Here is a 21,039-nt window from a genome sequence, read left to right as displayed (position 1 = left end):
CAGCGACTGGTGTCAATGTGTGTGTGTTGATAGATTACTCTATAAAGAACAAGGTACACAATTAGCCAGGTCTCAACTGCATCTTAATTGAGTTTACCTGTTGGCTCTCTCAGCATAGCCCTTCCTCTGTTTTCCTTAAGTCTTATTGGCTATTGCAAAGCAGCAGAACTTTTCAGCAGTTTGATGTCCGGATCTGCAGCAGCTACTGTGGAATTCTGTTGCAGGAATCTGAACTCTCTTGACCATTTCATTATAACTTGAAATCTCTCCCACAGTTTCTGTCTTCTGAGCCTGTTGGGGAGGGGTCTCTGCAGCCCCCTGTACTAATTTGTAGCTTTTGCTTTGCTAGTCTGTATGTGGTGTTGCTGGCAGATGCTCTCTTGGTAGCTATTTTCTTTTTTACAGAGAAGACGTGACTATCACAGTACTCCCTAAAGAGGAGGCCACAGAATGGATCTGCTTAGCAGGCAGTTCCGTTGGCAGGTGTAGGCCAGAGGAAAGGGATCTTCTGTAGCAGGGGATACTGTCTACAATCAGGGCCCTAATTCAGCAATTGTTTCACCAGTCCCAGAATCGTATAAGGTTCATAACGCCTATGACTAAGACTTTCAAAACAGTCTAAGGGATTTATTTTAATTGTACCGGGGAAAAAAGAAATGTTTATTGCCCCCCCGCCCCCCAATTACTTTGAAAGTCTCAGCCTATATTCATATGTTGATCTTAGCAAAGGGATTAGCTCTTGTTGTCTGTTACTGTTTTGTTTGATGGTCTGTAGGTTAAGGTCTGCCAGTCAGACACCTGGGATTTAGTGGGCTGCAGACTTCGTTTGTGACCTTGATCTGGCTCACTTAACTTTCTTTGACCCAGTTTACCATCTTTGAATGGAGTATTAGGAGCATAACGTGAGGTTTAATCAATTGATGCATACAAACACTGTTTGTATATAGTGTGTCTATCAAACATCTTGCAACTGGTGCTGAAGAGTTACTCTTGTCTGTTTTAGTTGGGGGGACATAATGAAAAGGGCTGAGGTAGCCTCTCGGAAAGAGCTCCTACCTCAGAAGCTACAATGAGTTACTCAATCTGCCTGCCCTACTATACTAAGTCTTTCTATCTTCTAATCTCACAGCTCACAGCAGATCAGAATCTCAAGTTTATCGAACCATTCTGCAAAATTGCTGCCAAATCTAAGGAGTAAGTGTGATGAATGAATACTGGATTTTTCCATTTTATTTAATTTAGTCTAAGGTCTAGGAAGTTCTTGACATGCCATTTCAAAGGGTAATGAATAAATGGACTGAAACAAAGCTAAGACCATAATGAAATTGAAGTCATAGAGAAAGAAGGGCATTGTAAACAAGCACATAGACAGGCCTATGCAGCTGCATTATATTCACCTCTATGTTTCTCAAAACCACAAGTGAAGTGAGTGAAATACAGGAGCCCACTATGCCTGTGTTTATAGAGTACCTAACACAACAAAGCCCTGACTCTGTACTGGTATTACTGGAATATAAAAAATATTCCAATATTAGTAAGCCAAGCAAAATCGCAAAGCAATAACACTGGAAGAATCAAATACTAAACGGGATAATTTGTTTGGAGTTAAGCAACTTGTTTAAGTAATAGGTGATTTCCCACTCCCCATCCCTGGCCAAAGTTAAATGCATCTCTCTCCCTCTGTTTCACTGTCTTCAGAGTGTTTTAAATGTAGGTGGGGAGGGAAAAGAGCTTATAATGTGATGCATGTGTTCCTTCCCTCCCTCACCCTTTTTTGTATAATGCAGTCGTCACCTGATGCAGTCAGTAGCCCAGGGTATCTTTGAAGCCATTGTGGATCAGTCCCCTTTTGCCATCGAAGATCTAATGAAAGAACTGAAAACAAGCTCTGACGATGATGCTGAGCTGTCTGAGGAAGGTGAAGGTGAAAACAAGGAACCATTACTGACCAAAGGTGAGGAAGAAGGGATTAAAATTAGCCCAGATTGTAATGTAATTGGTAGCCACTGACAGGATCCAAAAATTTTTCTTCACTTTTAAAAATACAACTACTTTCAACCAACCTGGGGTACTCAGGTGGTACAAGAACACCAAATCTTGCATCTGTCCAGGTGCTCTAGTTACCCAAAGTAATAAATTCTAAAAAAATCTCAGAAGTGCTCTCTTCTGTATACCAGACCATACGGTACCACATTTGTCATCTTATAGCAACAGCTAGGTCTGTTCAAAAACTAGTAGTTTGTGACAATGCTCTGAGAGGCAATTGCTCTAAGCCTTTTTTTCCTGCTATGTCAGGGGATGGTCATTTCAAAGACCCAGAAATAATATTGCTGTTCTAAACAGTGGAAAGTTTTTTTTTTTTTCATCCTTACAGCTAAAATGCTTGGCTGTAAATGGGAACGTCTCAGCCCCGATATAAAAGCAGGTAGCTGAGGTGTAGAGTATCTCTGTTAGTTAGGTATCGGAGGGGTAGCTGTGTTAGTCTGGATCTGTAACAGCAACGAAGGGTCCTGTGGCATCTTATAGACTAACAGAAAAGTTTTGAGCATGAGCTTTCGTGAGCACAGACTCACTTCATCAGATGCTGGTCAGTGAGTCTGTGCTCACGAAAGCTCATGCTCAAAACTTTTCTGTTAGTCTATAAGGTGCCACAGGACCCTCTGTTAGTCAGAAGACCTGTATATGCTTCCTTGCTCTAGCACTGACATAGTATCTTCAGAAACTGTGAAGCCTGTGTTCATAGGCTAAATGATGGCTGCTTCCCATCCTCCTGCCTGGAGAGAAAGATAGCATGCCTGTTGTTCCACTCTACTGATCAGCACTCTTCACATTCTTTCACAATGATCTTTTAAATGCTTTTTTTTGTGATAACAGACAGAAGTTTGTCAAGAAAATCTGCACTGGGCATCCAAGAACAAGAAGACCTTTCTGAAAACGCTGATGGAAACATTGGTCCTGTTCTCCAGGTTTGTGCCTTGCTCGCTTCATGTCAACATGGCAGATGTCCATGAGCAGCCCTAGGCTTTTTTTTTATATGTTGCATAGTGGAGACATGACCGGTCAAATAATGAGGTAAACGTGTCTGGCATTTCTGAGGGTCTGTCCGCACTGCAAGTAAGATATCGAGGCTGGCTAATGGGTCGGGGGCTGTGTGGCTGTTTAATTGCTGTGTAGACTTCTGCCTGGGGCTGGAGTCTGAGATGTAGGACTTGCAAGGTGGATGCGTCCCAGAACTCCAGGATACAGCCTGAGCCAGAACATCTGCACCATAACCAAACAGCCCCATGAGTCCCTGTCATCTGGCATGGGTCAGCTGTGGGTTTTTAACTTCAGTGTAAACATACCTGAAATATCTTCATCTGAGTGTCATATTAGTAACCTAATCCTGGTGAGTCGATTTGCAAAATAAACAGACATACATGTGCCAAATTTTCTTTCTTTTCCCCTCTTCCACCTCAAGAGGCAGCAAAGTAGTTGCTAAACCCACATCATGTGTTGTATGTCCCAGGACCCAATGCAGCCCTTCCAGATGTTGAGAGCACAAGTAATAGGCTGGGAGAGTACTCAGAGATGGGGCTAGGCCTTAAAGTGCACACCAGATCTTGTGCACCCATTGGAATGAGCTGCTGGAATCCAGGATTATGCCACAACAGAGATGCCTCATGGTTCTGTGTTGCACTATGGCTCTTAAGCAGGAACTAGACTGTTGCACATTTAAATCTTGGCATTGAACTGAAAGGATTTAATTAAAAAAAAAAAAGTTAATTTGTTTGCTTTTTCGTTTTGAATGCGTGCCCATGTTAAAAGCATTCTGGAAAAAATATTATTTGCACGTTTCGTTGTAATCTAGTGTTGTTGAAGCCATGTTTATCCCAGGGTATGAGAGGGACAAGGTGGGGAAGGTAATAACTTTTATTGGACCAATTGCTCGTGGTGGAAGACGTGTTCAAGCTACATTAAACTCTTAAGTTGTCTCTTCCACCAACAGAAATTGGTCCAGTAAGATACTACCTTGCTCACCTGGTCTCTCCCATTGTTTCTTAGTCAAAGAACTTATCCATAAAATTACATGTGCATTCAGAGTTGTGAATCTTGGCAGAGACAAAGTGTAATGGAAGGGATTGGAAGTAGTAAAAAGCATATGCTACTTGAAGTATTTGACATCAGTTACATTTGGCTATTTGGTATGACATCCTAATAAAGATGCTGTATTTTGCTTCCTTTCTTTCGGCAGTTTAACTACAAAGCAGTTGCTGACAGACTCTTCGAATTGGCCAGCAGAAAGAATACTCCTGCTTTTAACAGAAAACGCCTGTACAAATTGGTGAAAAAGTGAGTTCTCTTGAAACAGCTCTGTGTGACGATTTCTCTTAATTAGACTTGAAGTCCTGTTTCCACAAGCCAGGCTGCTGCTTGTGTCCACATCGAGAGATTTCTGTCCTTTTAAGGAAAGTGTTTCTGCTGTCAATTTAATGTCCAGTATGTTCCTACGTGGACCAGATATCTTAGAAAAAGGATGTTGCTTACAATATGTGGGCTACGTCTACACTAGCACACTACGTCGAAGTAGCCTAGTTCAAAGTAAGAACATCGAAATAGGCTACTTTGATGTGTATCATCTACACATCCTCCAGGGCTGGTGCCGTCGATGTTCAAAATCGAAGTAGTGATGGGGAACATTGAAGGGAGCTGCTTGGAAGGAAATGCAGAGCGTCCACATGCACAAGCGCTCCCCGTCGAAATAAGGGGCCAACAAATCCTGCAGATGGGGTCACAGGCTGGACTAGCCCTTCCAGGGCAATAGCAAACTGCACCTTTAAAGGGCCCGTCCCAGACACACCTGGCCTGCACAGCACGAGGTCTGCAGAGCGCTAGCCACACTCTCGCAGGCTGACGCACAGCAGCTATGGACCCCCAGCAGCAGCACCTGGAAGCTCTCCGGGTAGTCATCCAAGGAGCAAGCGCCCTTCTAGGTGCTGCACGGGAGGCCGCCCAGCAGCTTCTGGCAGGGGAGCCCTCCCAGGGGGCAGACCGGGATGCCCCTGACCACCGGGCTTCCTTCTTCCTCCCCCGCTGGGTGCTCTGCCAACTCTGGAGCTACCCCACCAGCTCCGAGTGGTGGGAGCAGCTGGTCATGGGGGGAGCGGGACGACAACCAGTGGCTGCAGAACTTCCGCATGCACCAGCAGACCTTCCTGGAGCTCTGCCAATGGCTCATGCCCGCACTGAGGCACCAGGACACATGGATGCCGCGCGCCCTGCCTGTCAAGAAGAGGGTCGCAATAGCCGGCTGGAAGCTGGCCACTCCAGACAGCTACCGCTCCGTGGGGCACCAGTTTGGAGTGGGAAACGCCACGGTCAGGGCCATCGTCATGGAGGTAAGGAGGCCTGGGCGCACACCCACTAGGGGTTGGGGGGTGGAGCCGGGGGGGGAGGGGTCCGGGTGTAGGGCTGGAGAGGGAGGGGGGCCGGGGAGGGAGGGGGTGGAGGGGCCTGGGAAGAGGGGCCTGGGGCACCCTGCACACCCTCATGGGCGCTTGTGTTCCCTCCCCACAGGTGGTCCGTGCGCTCAATGCCATGCTGCTGCAGAGGATGGTCTGAGTCGGGGACCTGGACGCAGCCGTCACTGGATTTGCTGCCATGGGGTTCCTGAACTGTTTCGGGTCTGAGACGGGACCCACATCCCCATCCGCGCACTGGACCACAGCGGAGGAAGATACATCAACCGCCGGGGCTACCACTCCATGGTCCTGCAGGCCATGGTGGACAGCTGGGGACGCTTCCAGGACGTGTACATGGGCTGGCCTGGCTGCACACACGACGCCTGTGCTTTTAGGAACTCGGGCCTGTGCCGCCAGCTGGAGGTGGGGACCTACATCCCCCAGAAGGAAATCCCTCTGGGGGACACCACTGTGCCCCTCTGCCTCATGGAGGACGCAGCCTACCCCCTCCAGCCCTGGCTCATGCGCCCGTACACCAGCCACATCAACGCCTGCCTGAACCACTCCCACCAGGTGGTGGAGAGGACCTTCAGCTGCCTGAAGGGCTGCTGGCGGTGCCTCCTTGCCCTTCTGGACGTCAGCCTCCAGAAAATCCTCCAGGTTGTGGGCACGTGTTACATGCTCCACAACACTGTGGAGAGCAAGGGGGAGGCCTTCGTCCAGGGGTGGGCAGTTGATGCCGACACGGGCTTCCCCCAGCCGGCCACTGCACCCAGTCGCCAGGCCCACTTGCAAGGGGGTACGGCTCCACGAGGCCCTGCGGGCCCATTTTGATCGGGGAGACTCCTGAGCACCTCCCTGGCCTTCCCTGGAGGGCCCCACACACACTGCCTGCACCACCCACACACCATCTCCCCCAACAAGCACACGTCTCAGGTTCTTTGGAAAATAAAACTGTCGATTTATTGAAAACTGGTAACTGTGTTATATGCACAACAAAAACTGCAACCAATATACAAAGGAGGACAACTATATACAAATGGGGGTCCAGCGGGTGGCTCGGCCATCAGCCCATCAGTCTGGGGTGGGTGTAGAGGGTTGCGACCCTCCCCCTCCCCATCTGCAGTCCCCAGCACAGCCAGCTGGAGGCTGGGAGGACCAGCAGGTACAGCTGGGATGCCTCCCTTCACTGGCCGGTCTTCAGCTCCAGTGGGCTCCAGTCCTGGGGGTCTGGCAGGCGGCAAGGCACGTGGGGCAGCAGGGGGGACATGGGGTGGAGCGGCAGGGAGGGTGGCAGGGGGCGGCAGGGGGCAGGAACCGGGTGACAGCCTCCCAGATCGACCTGGCTATGTCCTGGAATACATCCATGAACTCCTGCCACGCCGCCCAGTGCCGGGTGGACTCCTCCTGGTCGAACCTCAGTCTCTCCTCAGCCACCTCCATCTGCCGCCAGAGAGCCACCAGGAGCTGGGGGTCCACAGGGGCCATCCCCTGGGACCGGCGGTGGCCTGACCATCCTGCTGGCCTTGGGGGTGTCCCCAGGCGCCGGTGGTGGCTGACCACCGTCGGGCTCTCGGGCACCATGGAGGGTGCTTGGCTGCCTGGGGCCTGGGATGGTGCAGCTGTGGAGGGGGAGAGAGGGAGGGGAAGGCTGATAATACTGTGCCCTGGCCCGTGGCCCATTCCCCCTGCCCCCTCTTGGGTGCTGGGTCTCCATCCCCGTCAGTGGGTTGGTGTCCCTGTTGGGTGTCCCCATTGCATGGTCCCCCCGCCTCTGGAGTTAGGGCACATGGATGTGGGTGCTGACATGCACTGATGGCCATGCCACCATCCTGGGACCATGCTGTGTCTGGGCAGTTGCGGGTCAGGGTCCGCTGGGGGGGTGTGGGGCTCCTGGTCATGTCTGGTACCCAGGGGTGTGTGCCCTATGGGGTACATACCTGACCGTCCACTGCCTCAGTCGGGGGAACAGTGGTGGGCAGACGCCTGGCTCGTGCTCTGGGAGGGGAAGTCTATTAGGAGCCCCACCTCCTCGCTGCTGGAGCCCTCCTCTGCTGTCCCGAGGGGGGGCTCCCCCAGTGGGCTCCGGGGTGCAGGGCTGGCCTCTGCGCCAGACTCCGGCTCCGAGACCTGCTGGGGCTCGTCAGCCGTGGTGTCAAGGGTGGCCGGGGCGGGGAGGAGGTGTCCTGGGGACCCAGGATGGCCCTGAGCTCCCTGTAATAGGGGCAGGCAGTGGGGGTGGCCCCAGACCAGCTGGCCGAGTCCCAGGCCTGGGCCTAACCCTGCTGCAACTCCTTCACCTTGCTCCGGAGCGTGGGCAGGGTGACCCTGGGCAGCCAGGCCCTCGGCCAGTCGAATGAATACTTCTGTGTTCTGCTGCTTGCTCCCCATCATGTGGAGCACCTCCTCCTCACCCCACAGCCCCAGCAGGTCTCGGAGCTCGGCCTCCGACCAGGAGAGGCCCTGCCTCTTTTTGGCCCCCCATTTGGCTGCTGGGGGTGCCTGGGTCCCCTCGGTGGGGGGGAGCCCTGGGGGTTGGCTGGATGCCATGGCGCTGGGTGGATGGTTCGGGGCCTCTGGAGGGTGTGCATGGCTAGCACGTGCCTGTGCTGCTGCCTGCATACACTCAGCTTCCTGCCACAGGAAATCTGGGTCCATGGTGCTTTAAGGGCTGCTGCGAGCGGGGACCATGGAGCCCTGCAGGGGCTGGACAGAGCGTCTCAACCCCTCAGCTGATTGCCTTCATGGAGGACCCCACTATTTCGAAGTAGCGGGACACGGATCGTCTACACACGCCCTACTTTGCCATTCAACGTCGAAGTAGGGCGCTATTCCCATCTTCAGATAGGAACAACGATTCCGATGTCTCGCTGCCTAATGTTGATTTCAACGTCAAAATAGCACACGGCGCGTGTAGACACGATGTGTGCTGTTTCGACTTTGTGCCGGCTACTTTGAAGTAGCCAGCTAGTGTAGATGCACCCGTGGTCTGTGTGAGTACAAAAAACTATCGTGTGTGTGTGGATCGGAGACAGATTGTTTTTGTGTTTTGTGTTTTTCACAGATTCCTAGACGTTAGAGTTGGAAGAGACTTGAGCTATTTTGTCTGTACTTTGTCCCTGTTTATACTTGTACCCTGCATTGCATTGTCAAATGTTTTGTCTTGTATAGTTCTAAGTATTTCAAGTGATCAGGCTTCTGTGCCTTTGTTTGCTGGATTATGCCACCCTTCCTTAAATCACACAGTGCTTTGACCAGCACTGTGTTCAATCTGTGGGAGATGAGAGAGGGGAATGTTACATTGCACTCTTGCCAAGACTTCTTTAGTAGTTTAGCTTTGAATTGATGGGGTTCTGAGGTAGGTCTTTTGGAGAACTTAAGTTTTGTTGTCCTCTAGTGCATTATGCTTTCCTCAGAAACTGGTAATGTGCATCATAAATGCAGTAACTTGATGATGTTTCAGTCAAATGTTATTGTAACAATGACTTTTTTTTTTTCAACTTTTTCAGGTTCAGGGACCTAGCAGAAGGTGAGAATTGAGCATCAGAAAAGAAGCATGGTCATTCTGCCAAGCGATTCCTCCTGTTCTCAGCGTAGATTTGCAGTGAATGTTACATCTTTGTGTGCTCTTTTTATATATGTTTGGCTGGTATTAATTTCAGAGGGGATTGCCATGATTCGGTTTTCTCACTAAGAAGCATATCTTGCTAAGTGTAATGAAGGAGGCAAGGTCCACATATGTCTTGCTTCACAACTTGGGCAACATTATAATTTTATAAGCTGAGGTCTTGCCTGCTTAATCAGGTTCTTTGCTTCTAAAGTGAGAAACATGATTAATTTGATTCAGAATAATGATGAAATCTCACACTTGGGTGCACATTTCCTTGCAGTGCTTTTAACTTGCTGACAGATAAGTGGAGTGGGACTCTGTGTGCCCCTGGTGCTGTATGCAAGCACAGAAACTACCAGGGATGGGAAGAGCTTTTCAGCATCTTATCAGACTTCTTGCTTCACAGGAATTTTCCCACAAGATGATTTCCCTGAGGATGTTTCTACAGATGAAGACGACGATACGTTCAGCAGGGGCAGGCGAAAGAGAAAAGTTGTCAAACCTACAGAGAAAGAGAAAGGTAGGAGCCAACGCGAGGGAAGGGGGAGTGCTCTCGCCAGCTTGTACTTGTGAGCAAGCCTCGCTGTCTGAGAAGACGCACTCAAGCTAGCAAGGCGCGAGGGATGTGCGGCATGGTGTGGCTCTGGCTGTCAAGCCGAGAAAGTCCAGCGGGCTTGAGAGCCTGTGTTGCAGTGCCTAGACTGCTCTTTATGCCATGCTAGGGCAAGCCCTGCTAGAACAAGTCTTTCTGTCCCATTGCAGGGCTGACCTGCCCGCTGTGGCTTAGCAGCATAAGAGGATTAGATCGTTTTTAAGTCAATGATCAGTTGCTCGGGATTCACTGTTATGAGTCTCACTGCAATGATGGGTAAAGGTTGAAATCTTCACCTCCATTGAAGTCAAGGGGAATTTTGCTGCTGATGTCAGTGGAGCTGGGATTTCATCCACTCCATGGCAAACTGGGGAGAAGCCGTGCTGTGCCTTTACCCAGTCAAGACGTGCTGTTGGTATTTACTGTGAAAGCAAGAATGTATCTGTCCTGTTGAAAGAGGAATGCCATTAGTACATTAGCAATTAGGGGAAATGTCTGGAAGAGAGGAATGGAGATAAGCTATTTAGGAGGCTTCCCAGCTGTTTCTACCATCAGTGCTTGCACTGACAGTGCTATAAGCGTAATGTTTTTAGCTGAAGATCTACCACTCATCTGACATGAGATGCCTTTTCATGGGTTTACCAGCAGGAAAGCCTCCAAGAGAGAGCACTTTGATGGGGTGGAGATATCACTACCCAAAATAGAACTGCTCTTGGGCAGCAGCTGGCAGCCCAGCAGTCACAAAGAAAAAAGGCAAATAGAGCATTAGTAGGGTTGGAAAAAATTATATAGACTCAGTCGCCATGTGTGTTTTAGAGGTGTAGGGAAAGTACCTGCACTATGGTCGTTTGTCTCTTTGTTTCATGTTTGGGTTAAATGTTGCTGATTCTGATTTTTCCTTGCAGAGAAGGATGGAAAAGGGGCATCAAGAGCAGAGGGAGATGAGGCATCAGGATGCCAGAAGAAGAGGAAGAGGCGGAAGAAGAGGGATGTTCAAAATGCAGACTGCAGCACAGCTGATGGGAGAAGTGAGGTACCTGAGGCAGTTGAACCCAACAAGGACAGAGCACCAGAAACTAGTAAGAGAAAAAGAAAAAACAAATCTCTGGACACAGAGCCAACTGAGAGAGGACTAGGAGAGGGTGGCAAGTATGCTCAGGACCCTCTGACCCAAGTAGTGCAGAATAAAAGGAGACAACTCAAGAAAAAGAATACAAAATTGCAGAAGGTTCCTGTAAAACCGGTATCTCAAAATGGACCTGCTCGTGCCAGTCCCCTGCATGACTGTGCCACAGTAACGACTACCAAGGTGGTGAAAAAGAAACAGAAAATGGGGACTGTTTTACTCAATGGCCATGGCTTGTCTGAACAATTTGCTCTGCAGTCAAAACGGGAAAGCTTGCAGAATAGCCTGACAGGAGAAGGGAACTCTGAATCCACACTTCCCCAAAAAGTCAAATTGAAGAAGAAACCTAAGTTGGGCAGTTCAGAAGGACCCAACGTCTCAAATCAGAAACCAGCAGTCCTGAAAAAGAAGAGGAAGATCAAGGAGGTGATAAACTCTGTGGAAGCAAAAGGAGTTCTTGAGACTACGTGCAAGAAAAGTAAAAAGAATGTAAGCCCTAATTCTCTTTTGCTTGGGAGGCTGGGTTGAATTCAGTCTGAGCTGAGTAGTCTATGGGATGGGGTTTTTAATGCATTAAATACCCCTTGCCAAAACACAACAATATCAATTGGGAGTTAAGGGAGTGGGAGGATCTCGCGTGTCTGTTTACCTTTTTTCACCAACCAGAAATGTCAGGGTTCAAAGTCTAAGGTGGTGACTTCGCCTTGGACGCTGCGTACAATGGATGACTTCCATGAACTCCTTTGTTAACGAATGGGTCAAATCCTTGGAAGGGGGATTTCACCCAATACTGTGCTCTACCTCTTGGTCAGAAGGCCATTTCCGATGCAGCAATACTATTTCCTTGCAACAACGTATGGTCATTTTGGTTTTTGTTTCCCTGCCCTCTCTTGAGGTGAGTGGAGGCAGTTCAAGTTAACAAAGCATTTAGGATCCCAAATGTTTTGTAGGTCATGACTTTGCCAGGATTATAGCAGTATTGTGTGTATTTTTGCCTCGATATATGCTGTTTTCTTTTAATGAAAACTACTGAATATTTACAAGCTATATATTTTTCTTTGATGTTTTTCCAAACATTTTAGTCCCAGTTTTGTACCTCGCATCTTTCATATTATCTTTTCCCAAGGTTTAAAGGAAACTCTCCTGGAAACATTTATGCACCATGTAAGAAAAGGTTTTTTTCTTTCTTCTTCTGCCTTAAAAGCCTGGCTGCTTTGTATGCCTTTATTACACAGCTATTTAAACAAGTGTAAAAACACATTTTTAGTTAAACCTGTATGAATTTGTGTATAGGTGAGGCCTAACAGCATAATCTTTGGAGGACTAAGAACTTATATGTTATAATACTGTTAGAAAGTTTTCCAAAGCTTTTTATACAAAATGCTGTTTGTTTTTTAAGGGTTATGTCTTGCAGTCTAATAGTGCTCGGAGCGCTTCGTGAGCGTATTGGAAATCAGCATTTCCAAACTGCAAATCACACATTTCTGCCATGGTAGAGTTTGCAAAATATTGGATCTTTAAACTTGTGTCTGATGCCAAATTAAATTCTACTTCACTCCTTTATTAGATACAAAGATAGATGTCTCTTTATTTAAACCTTTTGTTTTAAATTGTGTGATACGTGGTTCTTGTGTCTCTGTGTTTGGAGGAGGGGCTTAGCTGCACCTGCAAAAAAAGATGCCCATCAAGCTGTATCTTGAACTGAAAAATTGTCCTGCTACCAAGAAGGATTTGGAGATGTTCTGATTCTTGGTTTCCCAAGCATGAAAAATTTTAGGAAGGAGAAGTTAACTGTAAATATCATAAAAGAATAGGAAAGGGTAAAATCTGAAATATTCAAGAATTCCTTCACAGTTTACCTGCTGAAATTCAGATGCTAAGACTTCTGCTTTGTATAACTTCTACTAATTGTAGTTCCCCCCACCCCTATGGTCAGGAAATTCAGATTGTATTGAAAAGGGACTCTGATCCCCTTCTCCCTTCTTTTTGTAAATCTAATCTAACATTACTCAGTTTCTCTGTTAGGAGAGGGCAGCCACTTAGTCAGCAGTATTCTTCAAGAGACTTTGTTTCGTCCCTGGTAGCTTTCTTGGTCCCCAAGCTGAGGAGTATTGTTAGCAAATTCAGTCCCTAGAAAGAAAAGCATGCTTTGGATTGCTCAGTAGTAGCCTGTCCACACTTCTGTCAATCCAGGAGTAGAGTTAAACAGACCCAGAAGTAATCCCATGTAGTTCTTGATCTAGTGGAATGGAGGGAAAAGGAAAAGCTTCATCGCTCCCAGATGGACATAGAAGCGAGTAGAGAAATCTCATGCTCCTGAAAATGATGGCAACACCATTCTTTGATTGTGGCCACCGCTGGCAAATGGCTAGCACTAGCCTATAGCACCAGCTGTTTCTCAGTTAGGTGCTGCTCTTTCTCACGCTGAGTAGGCTTTTGTGTTGGTTTTTCCCCCCTCTTGTAGGAGGCTGGTGGCACTCTCACTCCATTAAAGAAAAAGAAGGCAAAGACGGGGAATGACTTTGTGAAATTTGAAAAAACAACGTTTCCAAAGCCAGTCTTCTTCAGGAGAGCCAAAGGAAGCCTCTCTTCAACCAGAGTCTCCATGCAGGTAAAGTGACCCTGATTTGGTCTACCCCAACTGGGGGGTTGTTGCCTTAAGTATGGCTCATGGAACTTCAGGATGTGGCTAACAACCTCCTACATCTAAAAAAAGGAAGTGCAGCTTGCCTGGGTGTGGGTGTGGGCGTGTGGCACTCCACAGGATCACACCAGTGTCTTAATTAAGCTTTGCTGGGACTTACTGTGACTGTGGTGGGGACAGTTGTTGTCTCTCCATCGTATGCAAGCTAGATATGGCCCCAAGGCTACTGGCAAATTCTCGGCACTGTTCAGACATGGTCAGAGTGGAACTCTAACCTAGATGAAAACTGGTTTGGAGCACCTCATCAGATAGAGGTGTGATTGCCATGGGGTTCTTAATTGTCCGTTCAGTGAGTGAGTGAGTGCATGCAAAGCTGTCAACATGAGCAGTTTAAGTTCTTCAAAAGTAAATTTGTTTGACCTTGTTGCTTGTATGTGGCTGGTTTATCTGCCATCTTAATTGACCAGAATGATCATCCCCACAGTTGCAACATCATCTGTCTAGGTTGCGCTGGCTTGGCTGCTGGTAGTTCCACTTTTCTTTGTCAGGGAGTAAGATAGATAGAAAGTGAAGCCTTCAAGTGTGTCTAGTCAAATTCAGAGACACCTTTAATCTCCCCCAACTGTTCTTCACCCACCACACAGCATTAATCTGTTGAACACCCATAAAATAAAATAGGCAGTTCTAAAATAATAGAAAACCCAAACCACCTGAGTACTGTAAACTGATTCAGGGTATATTTCCTCACACTGCCAAATTGGGGTGGTGACCTCTTGCATTGTTGGGGAAAAAAAGAAAATTCTTCTTGCATAAAGTACAGTTTTGAGGTTTTAAATTGGCTTAAAAAACACACACACAATTATTGCTGTTCCATTTGAGCTCTAAAGTTTGCAGCTTTTCTCTTTCATGGATGCTTGGGACCAGAAGAGGTCTTCTGAAGCGCCCTACCTGTTTTCATATAAGCCTCTTATACTGTCTCTCAACCTTTCTAAACCCTGTTAGTTATGATTTGTAACACCCTCTTAGCTTGGTGGACTAAGAAGGCTGCTGTCTTCTCAGTTGTTGGCAAGCTGTCTAGTCAACTTTAAGAGATAGTGCTCCCCCTTGTCCAGTAGAGTGGTGACTGCCAAGCAAAGGCTGCTGTGCCTGTGCCTTTCAGAGCAGAGGAAATCTAGAACAGGGAAGAGATTAGGACTCCTCAGAGCTCCAGCAGAGAAACAGAACATAATATAGCCTCAGATTAATCTTTATTTGCCATTTTCATTTTATTATGTAGTTAAACAAGCTGCAGTGCTCCAGCTCCAAAAAAGTCACCTTTGGATTGAATAAGAACATGACGGCTGGTGAGTCTAATGCGCCTGCATACCTTCACCATGTGTCTCTTTGGTGTGCAGTGGAGTTCTAAACAAATTATAAGTTCCCTGGTACCTACAATTTTCAGACAGTTTTTTTCTACCCTAGTAACACATTTGTTTAAGCAACTTAATCCTAACTAATTGGTTGGAAGAAATTGCCTGTAGGCAATAAACTTGTCATCGTACTTCTGATAGTGCAAAAAGGATGCATAAAAATTAAATGAATATAAAACAAATCCAATTCTTTATTCATAGAAAAGGTTGTGAAACACTGAGTTAATGTACCCTCTAGAAGAGCTCTATGTGCCTCCAGGGGTACAGGTATGTACGGTTGAGAACCACTGACCTAGAAGATAACATGATCAGTAACAGTGATCATGGATTTGTCAAGAACAAATCTTGTGAAACCAACCTGATATCCTTCTTTCACAAGGCTTGTTACATTCTCAGTAAGGGGGAAGCAATAAACGTGATGTAGGTTGATTTTTAGTAAGGTTTTTTTATGCTGTATATAACTTCATAAATTAAGGAAATATAATCTGCACAAACCTACTGAATTGTATTGGACAACTGATTTGGAAGACCATTCTCAAAGAGTCATTTTCAATGGCTCACAGTCAAGTGGGAAGGGCATATCAAGTAGCGTCCTGCGTGGATCTGTCCTGTGTCTGGTTCTATTCAATAGTCTCATAAATTATTTGGCTAATAGCACAGAGAGTATACTTCTAAGATTTGTGGATAATACCAAGGTGGGAGAGGTTGCAAGTGGTGGACAGGGTTAGAGTTCAAAATTATTTTGACAAACTGGAGCCAAAAAAAAAATAGATAAGGATCAACTGCCAAGTGCTATGTTTAGGAAGGAGTAATCAGTTGCACAAATACAAATGAGAAATTGCTTAGGAGGGAGTAATGCAGAAAGGGATCTGGAATATTCAAACTAAGTATGAAAATATAAACTTTTTTGCAGAAAAAGCAAAGATCGTTCTGGGCTATAGTAGTAGTTCTTCCACTCTCCTCATCCCTGTGAAGACCTCAGCTAGAGTACTTTGTCCAATTTTGGACTCTGCTTCAGGAAAGACGTGAACAAATTGGAGAAGGTCTAGAGGAGAGTAAGAAAAATTATTATTAAAGATCCAGAAAACACGACCTTGATGGGAAGATAGAACAAATTGGGTTTGTTTTATCTGGAGCTCAGGTCTGGGGGGCTGGAATCACCATTGTTACAGAAAAATTCCAGTTTTATTTTGATTGCTTCTGCTGACCGTGCTATTAACAAATAACTTTCCCCACACAGGGACTCTTACATGCGCCTAGATGGCATGTCCAGGCTTTTCTTGGGGATATGTTAATGTGCATAAGATTGAAATTGACCTCTAATGTAATGAGGCAGGGCATCCATTTTCTTGTCTTTTTTTCCCTTCTCTCAGATGTAGATCACATCTCAGGTCTCATGCACACTATTGATCAAAGTCAATCCCAGATATGCAATTTTAGCAATGCCATTTGCAGAGCTAGAAAGGATACATCAGGATCGACTTTCTTCCCTGGAGTAGATAGGGCCTTTTTTGGGCTCCCACTGATGTCCCTGACTCAGTGCGGCAGCATGGAGTACCAGGGTCGACGGCTGAGCCCAGAGATCGGTTTTGCCCTGTCTTCACACATGCAGCAAGACCAATCCCTGGGAGATTGATTGTGGTGTGCCAACCCCACAGTAAGTACAGCCATACCCTAATTATTTCAGCACCAGAGTGACAGACTCTGTATATTTTACCACTCTTAAGTGTATGTGCTAATAAACCATCTCTGTGAGGAGAATTAAGATGGTTAAACCCTGCTGTCAGCAATGGTCACTAAGAGCTGGAAACATGGGATTTAAATAGTAAAAATGGTTCTTTTTCCCTTTCCTTTCCATAAGAAAATGTAAAGTTGGTTAGGAAACCTCGATTAGGGCACTCCGTCCACATTGTCTCTTTACAGAGCTAGTGTTTTGTGGGCATCTTGCCTTCTCTGCTCCCCTCCCGACCATTGCAGAGTAACTGTCAAATGCAGGAATAGGAATACAAGAGCAGTATATAGCTGGCTTTTAACATGATAGAGCATCTGGTAATGAGGAGAGCTGCACCATATGGTCAGCCAGTTCTCGCTGGTCCATAGGTTACAGCAGAAGGGTGCAGCACAACCTTACAAGAGTTATATGGCTCCATCAGAAGCTGGAAGATCAGGCTGGTTTCTTCCACACCTTCTCCCCACACATCTCAGATTTCTGATTTTTGTAACAGTCGTCTGGATTGCCTGTGTTGATGGCAGGTTTCCTTGGCACCCGTTTGGGTGCCAGCGCACTCGGGGAACTGGGGGACTGCCTAAATCGCTCACCATCTGGCTCCCTAATAACTTTGTTCTTTAACTTGTATTTGACAGAATTTAAAAAGACAGACAAAAGTATTTTAGTGAGCCCAGAAGGAGCCTCACGGGTGGCTTTCAACCCTGAGCAAAAGCCTCCTCATGGAGTGCTGAAGTCACCTGCTGCACCCACTGGAGACCCCCTGCTGAAGAAATCATTTGTAACACCAGTTAAGAAAAGACCAACTGCTATGGACTTCTTCTAAGTCAACTTGGAGCGGCCTATTTTGTACAGGACATTTCAGCAAACTAGAACTTTCTCTGGAGGTATTTTGGATGTCTCTTTTTAAATTGCTCTGAACTGTAAATAAAAGGTTCTGATTGTGACCTATGACATTGCTGCTTTACCAGCTCTTCGGCTGTAGTCGGTGAGGTACCTTTGTTACACCTATCACAGAGAAGGGATTAAAATGAGACTCTGCCCAGGTTCCCAAAGGATGTGGTCTCCATAAGAGATTCACAAGGGACTTGCAAGTTGCTGGGCTGTTAAGGGTCAATTCTTCAAGACTGATTAAGAAATCCAGGTCCATAAACTGCTTAACAGTCTTCAGCTGGTCAGGATTTTGAAAAGAAAATATAAAATTTATTAGTTAGCTGTCAAAGTATTTACAGATTTGCACCTGATGTGTCACTCTGATCGCTGGCTTTCTTGTCTAGCCTGTTTCTGCAAAAGAGCTGTTTAATAGACTTCTGACCAGGGACCTAGTCTCTCTTTTAAAGGGCTGCTTGGCTGTCTGCTGCCTTACTGCTGGCAGCAAAACTTATCCATGGATTAGAAATAAAGTAGCTGTTGAGATAGTTGTTCCATCCTTGGCATGAATTGGCCTATTGGATGCCTACACGCAAACTACATGAACGTGCCAAACAAATGCCAAATCTGACTAGCACTTCACCATCACTTGAGGTGGCTTAGTTGGCTTCCCCACATTCTCTTTACTGAAATAATTTTATCATATCTGATAATTGCTTGTATTTTAATGTTGAGCTTCTGTCGTCTTTCTCAAAGAAATTGCAAAACTTTCAGAACAACCTTTTTTTCCTCCTCTACAAATTGGTGTCCCTACACTTGAGCGGAGGTCAGACTTTCATTCACTAAATGAAGTTTATACCATATTAAAGCAAGCCAAAATGGAGTGTGGCATTTTGTTCAGGATACATATCTCTCTGAAAAAGTTGGTGCCTTTTAAGTACGAAAGTAGAGCTTTGTAGTGCAAGCAGCTCATAGCTTTTTTTTTTTTTTTTTTTCCCCAGGGTAGAACTAGAAACTATTTCTTACAGGATTTATTTTGTTATGTTTTATTCTGCATGGAATATTCAGGTATACAGTGGTCATCCTGTGATTAAACTAATCTTTTTTAATTTTGTTTTTTACTCCTACTACTTCAGTGAAAAATGAAGTAAACTTCTGTAACAGACCATTAATTAATTTATTCTGACAGATTGTGGGTATATGGAGAGAAGTAATCTATAATCTGGTGCAGTAAATGTTTTCTGAAAGACCTGTTTTTTACAGAAAAGGGTTTGAACCAGACTCCTGCATTGGACCTCAGTCTTAAAGCACAGTATTGTCAGCACACAGCTATTCTTTTAACTCCAGTCACTTCTGGGAATCCATAGGCACAGGAAGCTTATATCATTATCATTTCAAAACTGGCAGATGTTTACTTCAGCCAGCAGAGTAAATATGTAAAATCTATCTAGAAATGTAGACAGATTCATATCTTTTTACCAGTCTTCGGTGCCTGCTGTCCTCAGCAAAATAGTTTCAAAAACTACTAGAATGCAACTGTACCTTCTGAGAAACCAATTCATTTAGAATTTCTCCAAAATGCTTGTATAATTGTAAATTAATGATGGTGCTCAGTGTTAAATGGCTCTTGCTATCAGACTAAATTAACGCAAGTCCACAGCTTGCGGTACTAACATGAGAGTGCTTTAGAAATCATTTAGTCCAGCTGTTTGAGTGCTACTACTCAGTCAAAATGAAGGACTGGATTTCAGCAGGCTGTATTTTTTGTTATTGATCTGGCTCCTCAATAAAGGACAAAGGAGTATACATCTGACAACAATATTAATATTTGGTCTTTTGGTACATTATTAATTTATAAAAATGAGATTCTCATTGTATCGAAGAAAATGACTTATTCTGAGAAGACAGTGGTGAGTAGGCATTAGCAGGGACTAATCAATAATATGTTGTGCTGTTTATCTTGTACTGTGAGTAAAAAGTATTTTCGTGGAATATGCATAAAACCATTTCTATGTGCATGGATTTTAACGCATTATGTTAGAGATTCAGTATTCCTCCAAAGATGTAGATGCAACACAGGTGTATATAGAGACACTGAGAATCAGAAGTTCAAACAAAATGTCTATTTTTTTATCTTTCTGAAAGCAGCTTTAAATTGTTATGTCATCCCTCTTTACTGGTTCTGGATCCTGTGACCCAGTGCTTCTCCGAATGCACTGTTGCCCACAGATGCTAAATGGCTTGACTTAAAATGATGGTCACTGTTTAATAAATGTAGTGGTAGAATTGCTTGTTGGGTCTCATGGATTTAAGCATACTGTGTACCATTATATTGGTGGAATGTCTTGTAAATATGCATGTGTACTATGTATTTCATCTCCTTCAGTGGTGCCTGGAATTTCATTAAGGACAAGTTTTTAAGAAACCCCATAAAATTGTCAAGGCAGTTGCTAGATTAAATTGATTTAAATAATCCAGAACATTTCAGTAATGGAAACTTCAGTAAACATTGAATATAAATATAAGGAGAAATAAATGCAGTATCTGGGATATCCAATGTGCAAAAAGTGGGTTCTAATCAAGTTGATATCACTTAATAATTTTTTTCCAAATCTGCAGCTGCCAAACACATTTAGAGTTGAAATAAACAAAATGGTGAAGTTAACATGGCTAAGATTAAAATGACAGTATTTTACAAGGGGGTATCGCTATCTCTGCTGGGGAAGGCATTTTTTATAAATTTGGTCAACTTTGTACTGTCAAACTTTTCTGATGGTTTGTAATACTTAATAATTTTAAATGAACTCAAAAGCACAAAATGAATCTTCTAGGAAAACCTGTTTTAAGATTGTATTTAAAATATCTGTCTGTAAAAGCTTTTATTTTTTATCAAAGTTTCAGTGCTTTGTGCAATCTTGTTCCTTTTATTCTCGTTTCCCCATAACTTTTATTGCAGGCAGGAAATTGTTCTTGGACTACTTTATGTAGAACTGCAACTGCACAGTTAATATAAATATGGGTGGTTAAACATTGGATCTTTTGTCAAGTCCAATAAAATTGTCATTTCTGTGGATTTTGTATGTTGGAGAGAATTTTTGTCCTTTTTATTTGTTTGTTTTAAATACGCAGAACTAAAGAGGTATCATGTGTATATTGGAAGTAAAGAACTTAGGCTATGTCTAAATTGCAGGCTTCCGTCAACATCCCAGTAAATTGAATGCCATAACTATTTGGTAATTAAAACTCCAAGCTGAGGAAATATGGACCTCCAAAGCTATAATCACTATGCCCCACTGGGGTGTGCCTAGTTGGATAGTGTCAGGTAATATAATAGCAACGAAGGTCCTGTGGCACATTACAGACTAACAGAAAAGTTTTGAGCACGAGCTTTCGTGAGCACAGACCCACTTCATCAGATGCTGGTCTTGGAAATCTGCAGGGCCAGGTATAAATAAGCCAGAGCAAGGGTTATAAGCTTATTTATACCAGGCCCTGCAGATTTCCAAGAGCACCATCTGATGAAGTGAGTCTGTGCTCACGAAAGCTCATGCTCAAAACTTTTTTGTTAGTCTGTAAGGTGCCACAGGACCCTTCGTTGCTGTTACAGATCCAGACTAACAC

At 45.1% G+C, this 21,039-nt stretch overlaps 1 protein-coding gene across 1 annotated transcript in view; it reads left to right on the top strand.

The window, feature by feature from the left end:
* The window catches only part of RRP1B (ribosomal RNA processing 1B), a 32,037-nt gene extending 11,552 nt beyond the window's left edge, over nucleotides 1-20,485 (top strand). The window contains exons 7-16 of the mRNA XM_074995484.1: nucleotides 1,130-1,194; nucleotides 1,788-1,954; nucleotides 2,875-2,966; nucleotides 4,235-4,332; nucleotides 8,951-8,970; nucleotides 9,458-9,571; nucleotides 10,549-11,258; nucleotides 13,234-13,380; nucleotides 14,690-14,756; nucleotides 17,187-20,485. Coding sequence (XP_074851585.1) covers nucleotides 1,130-1,194; nucleotides 1,788-1,954; nucleotides 2,875-2,966; nucleotides 4,235-4,332; nucleotides 8,951-8,970; nucleotides 9,458-9,571; nucleotides 10,549-11,258; nucleotides 13,234-13,380; nucleotides 14,690-14,756; nucleotides 17,187-17,374 — 1,668 coding nt within the window. The 3' untranslated portion in view covers nucleotides 17,375-20,485. The remainder of the gene's footprint in view (nucleotides 1-1,129; nucleotides 1,195-1,787; nucleotides 1,955-2,874; nucleotides 2,967-4,234; nucleotides 4,333-8,950; nucleotides 8,971-9,457; nucleotides 9,572-10,548; nucleotides 11,259-13,233; nucleotides 13,381-14,689; nucleotides 14,757-17,186) is intronic.
* Nucleotides 20,486-21,039: the final 554 nt, after the last annotated feature.

This window comes from Carettochelys insculpta, chromosome 1, assembly GCF_033958435.1.
Source record: "Carettochelys insculpta isolate YL-2023 chromosome 1, ASM3395843v1, whole genome shotgun sequence".
NCBI lineage: Eukaryota > Metazoa > Chordata > Testudines > Carettochelyidae > Carettochelys > Carettochelys insculpta.
This window is presented reverse-complemented; position numbering and strand designations above follow the sequence as displayed.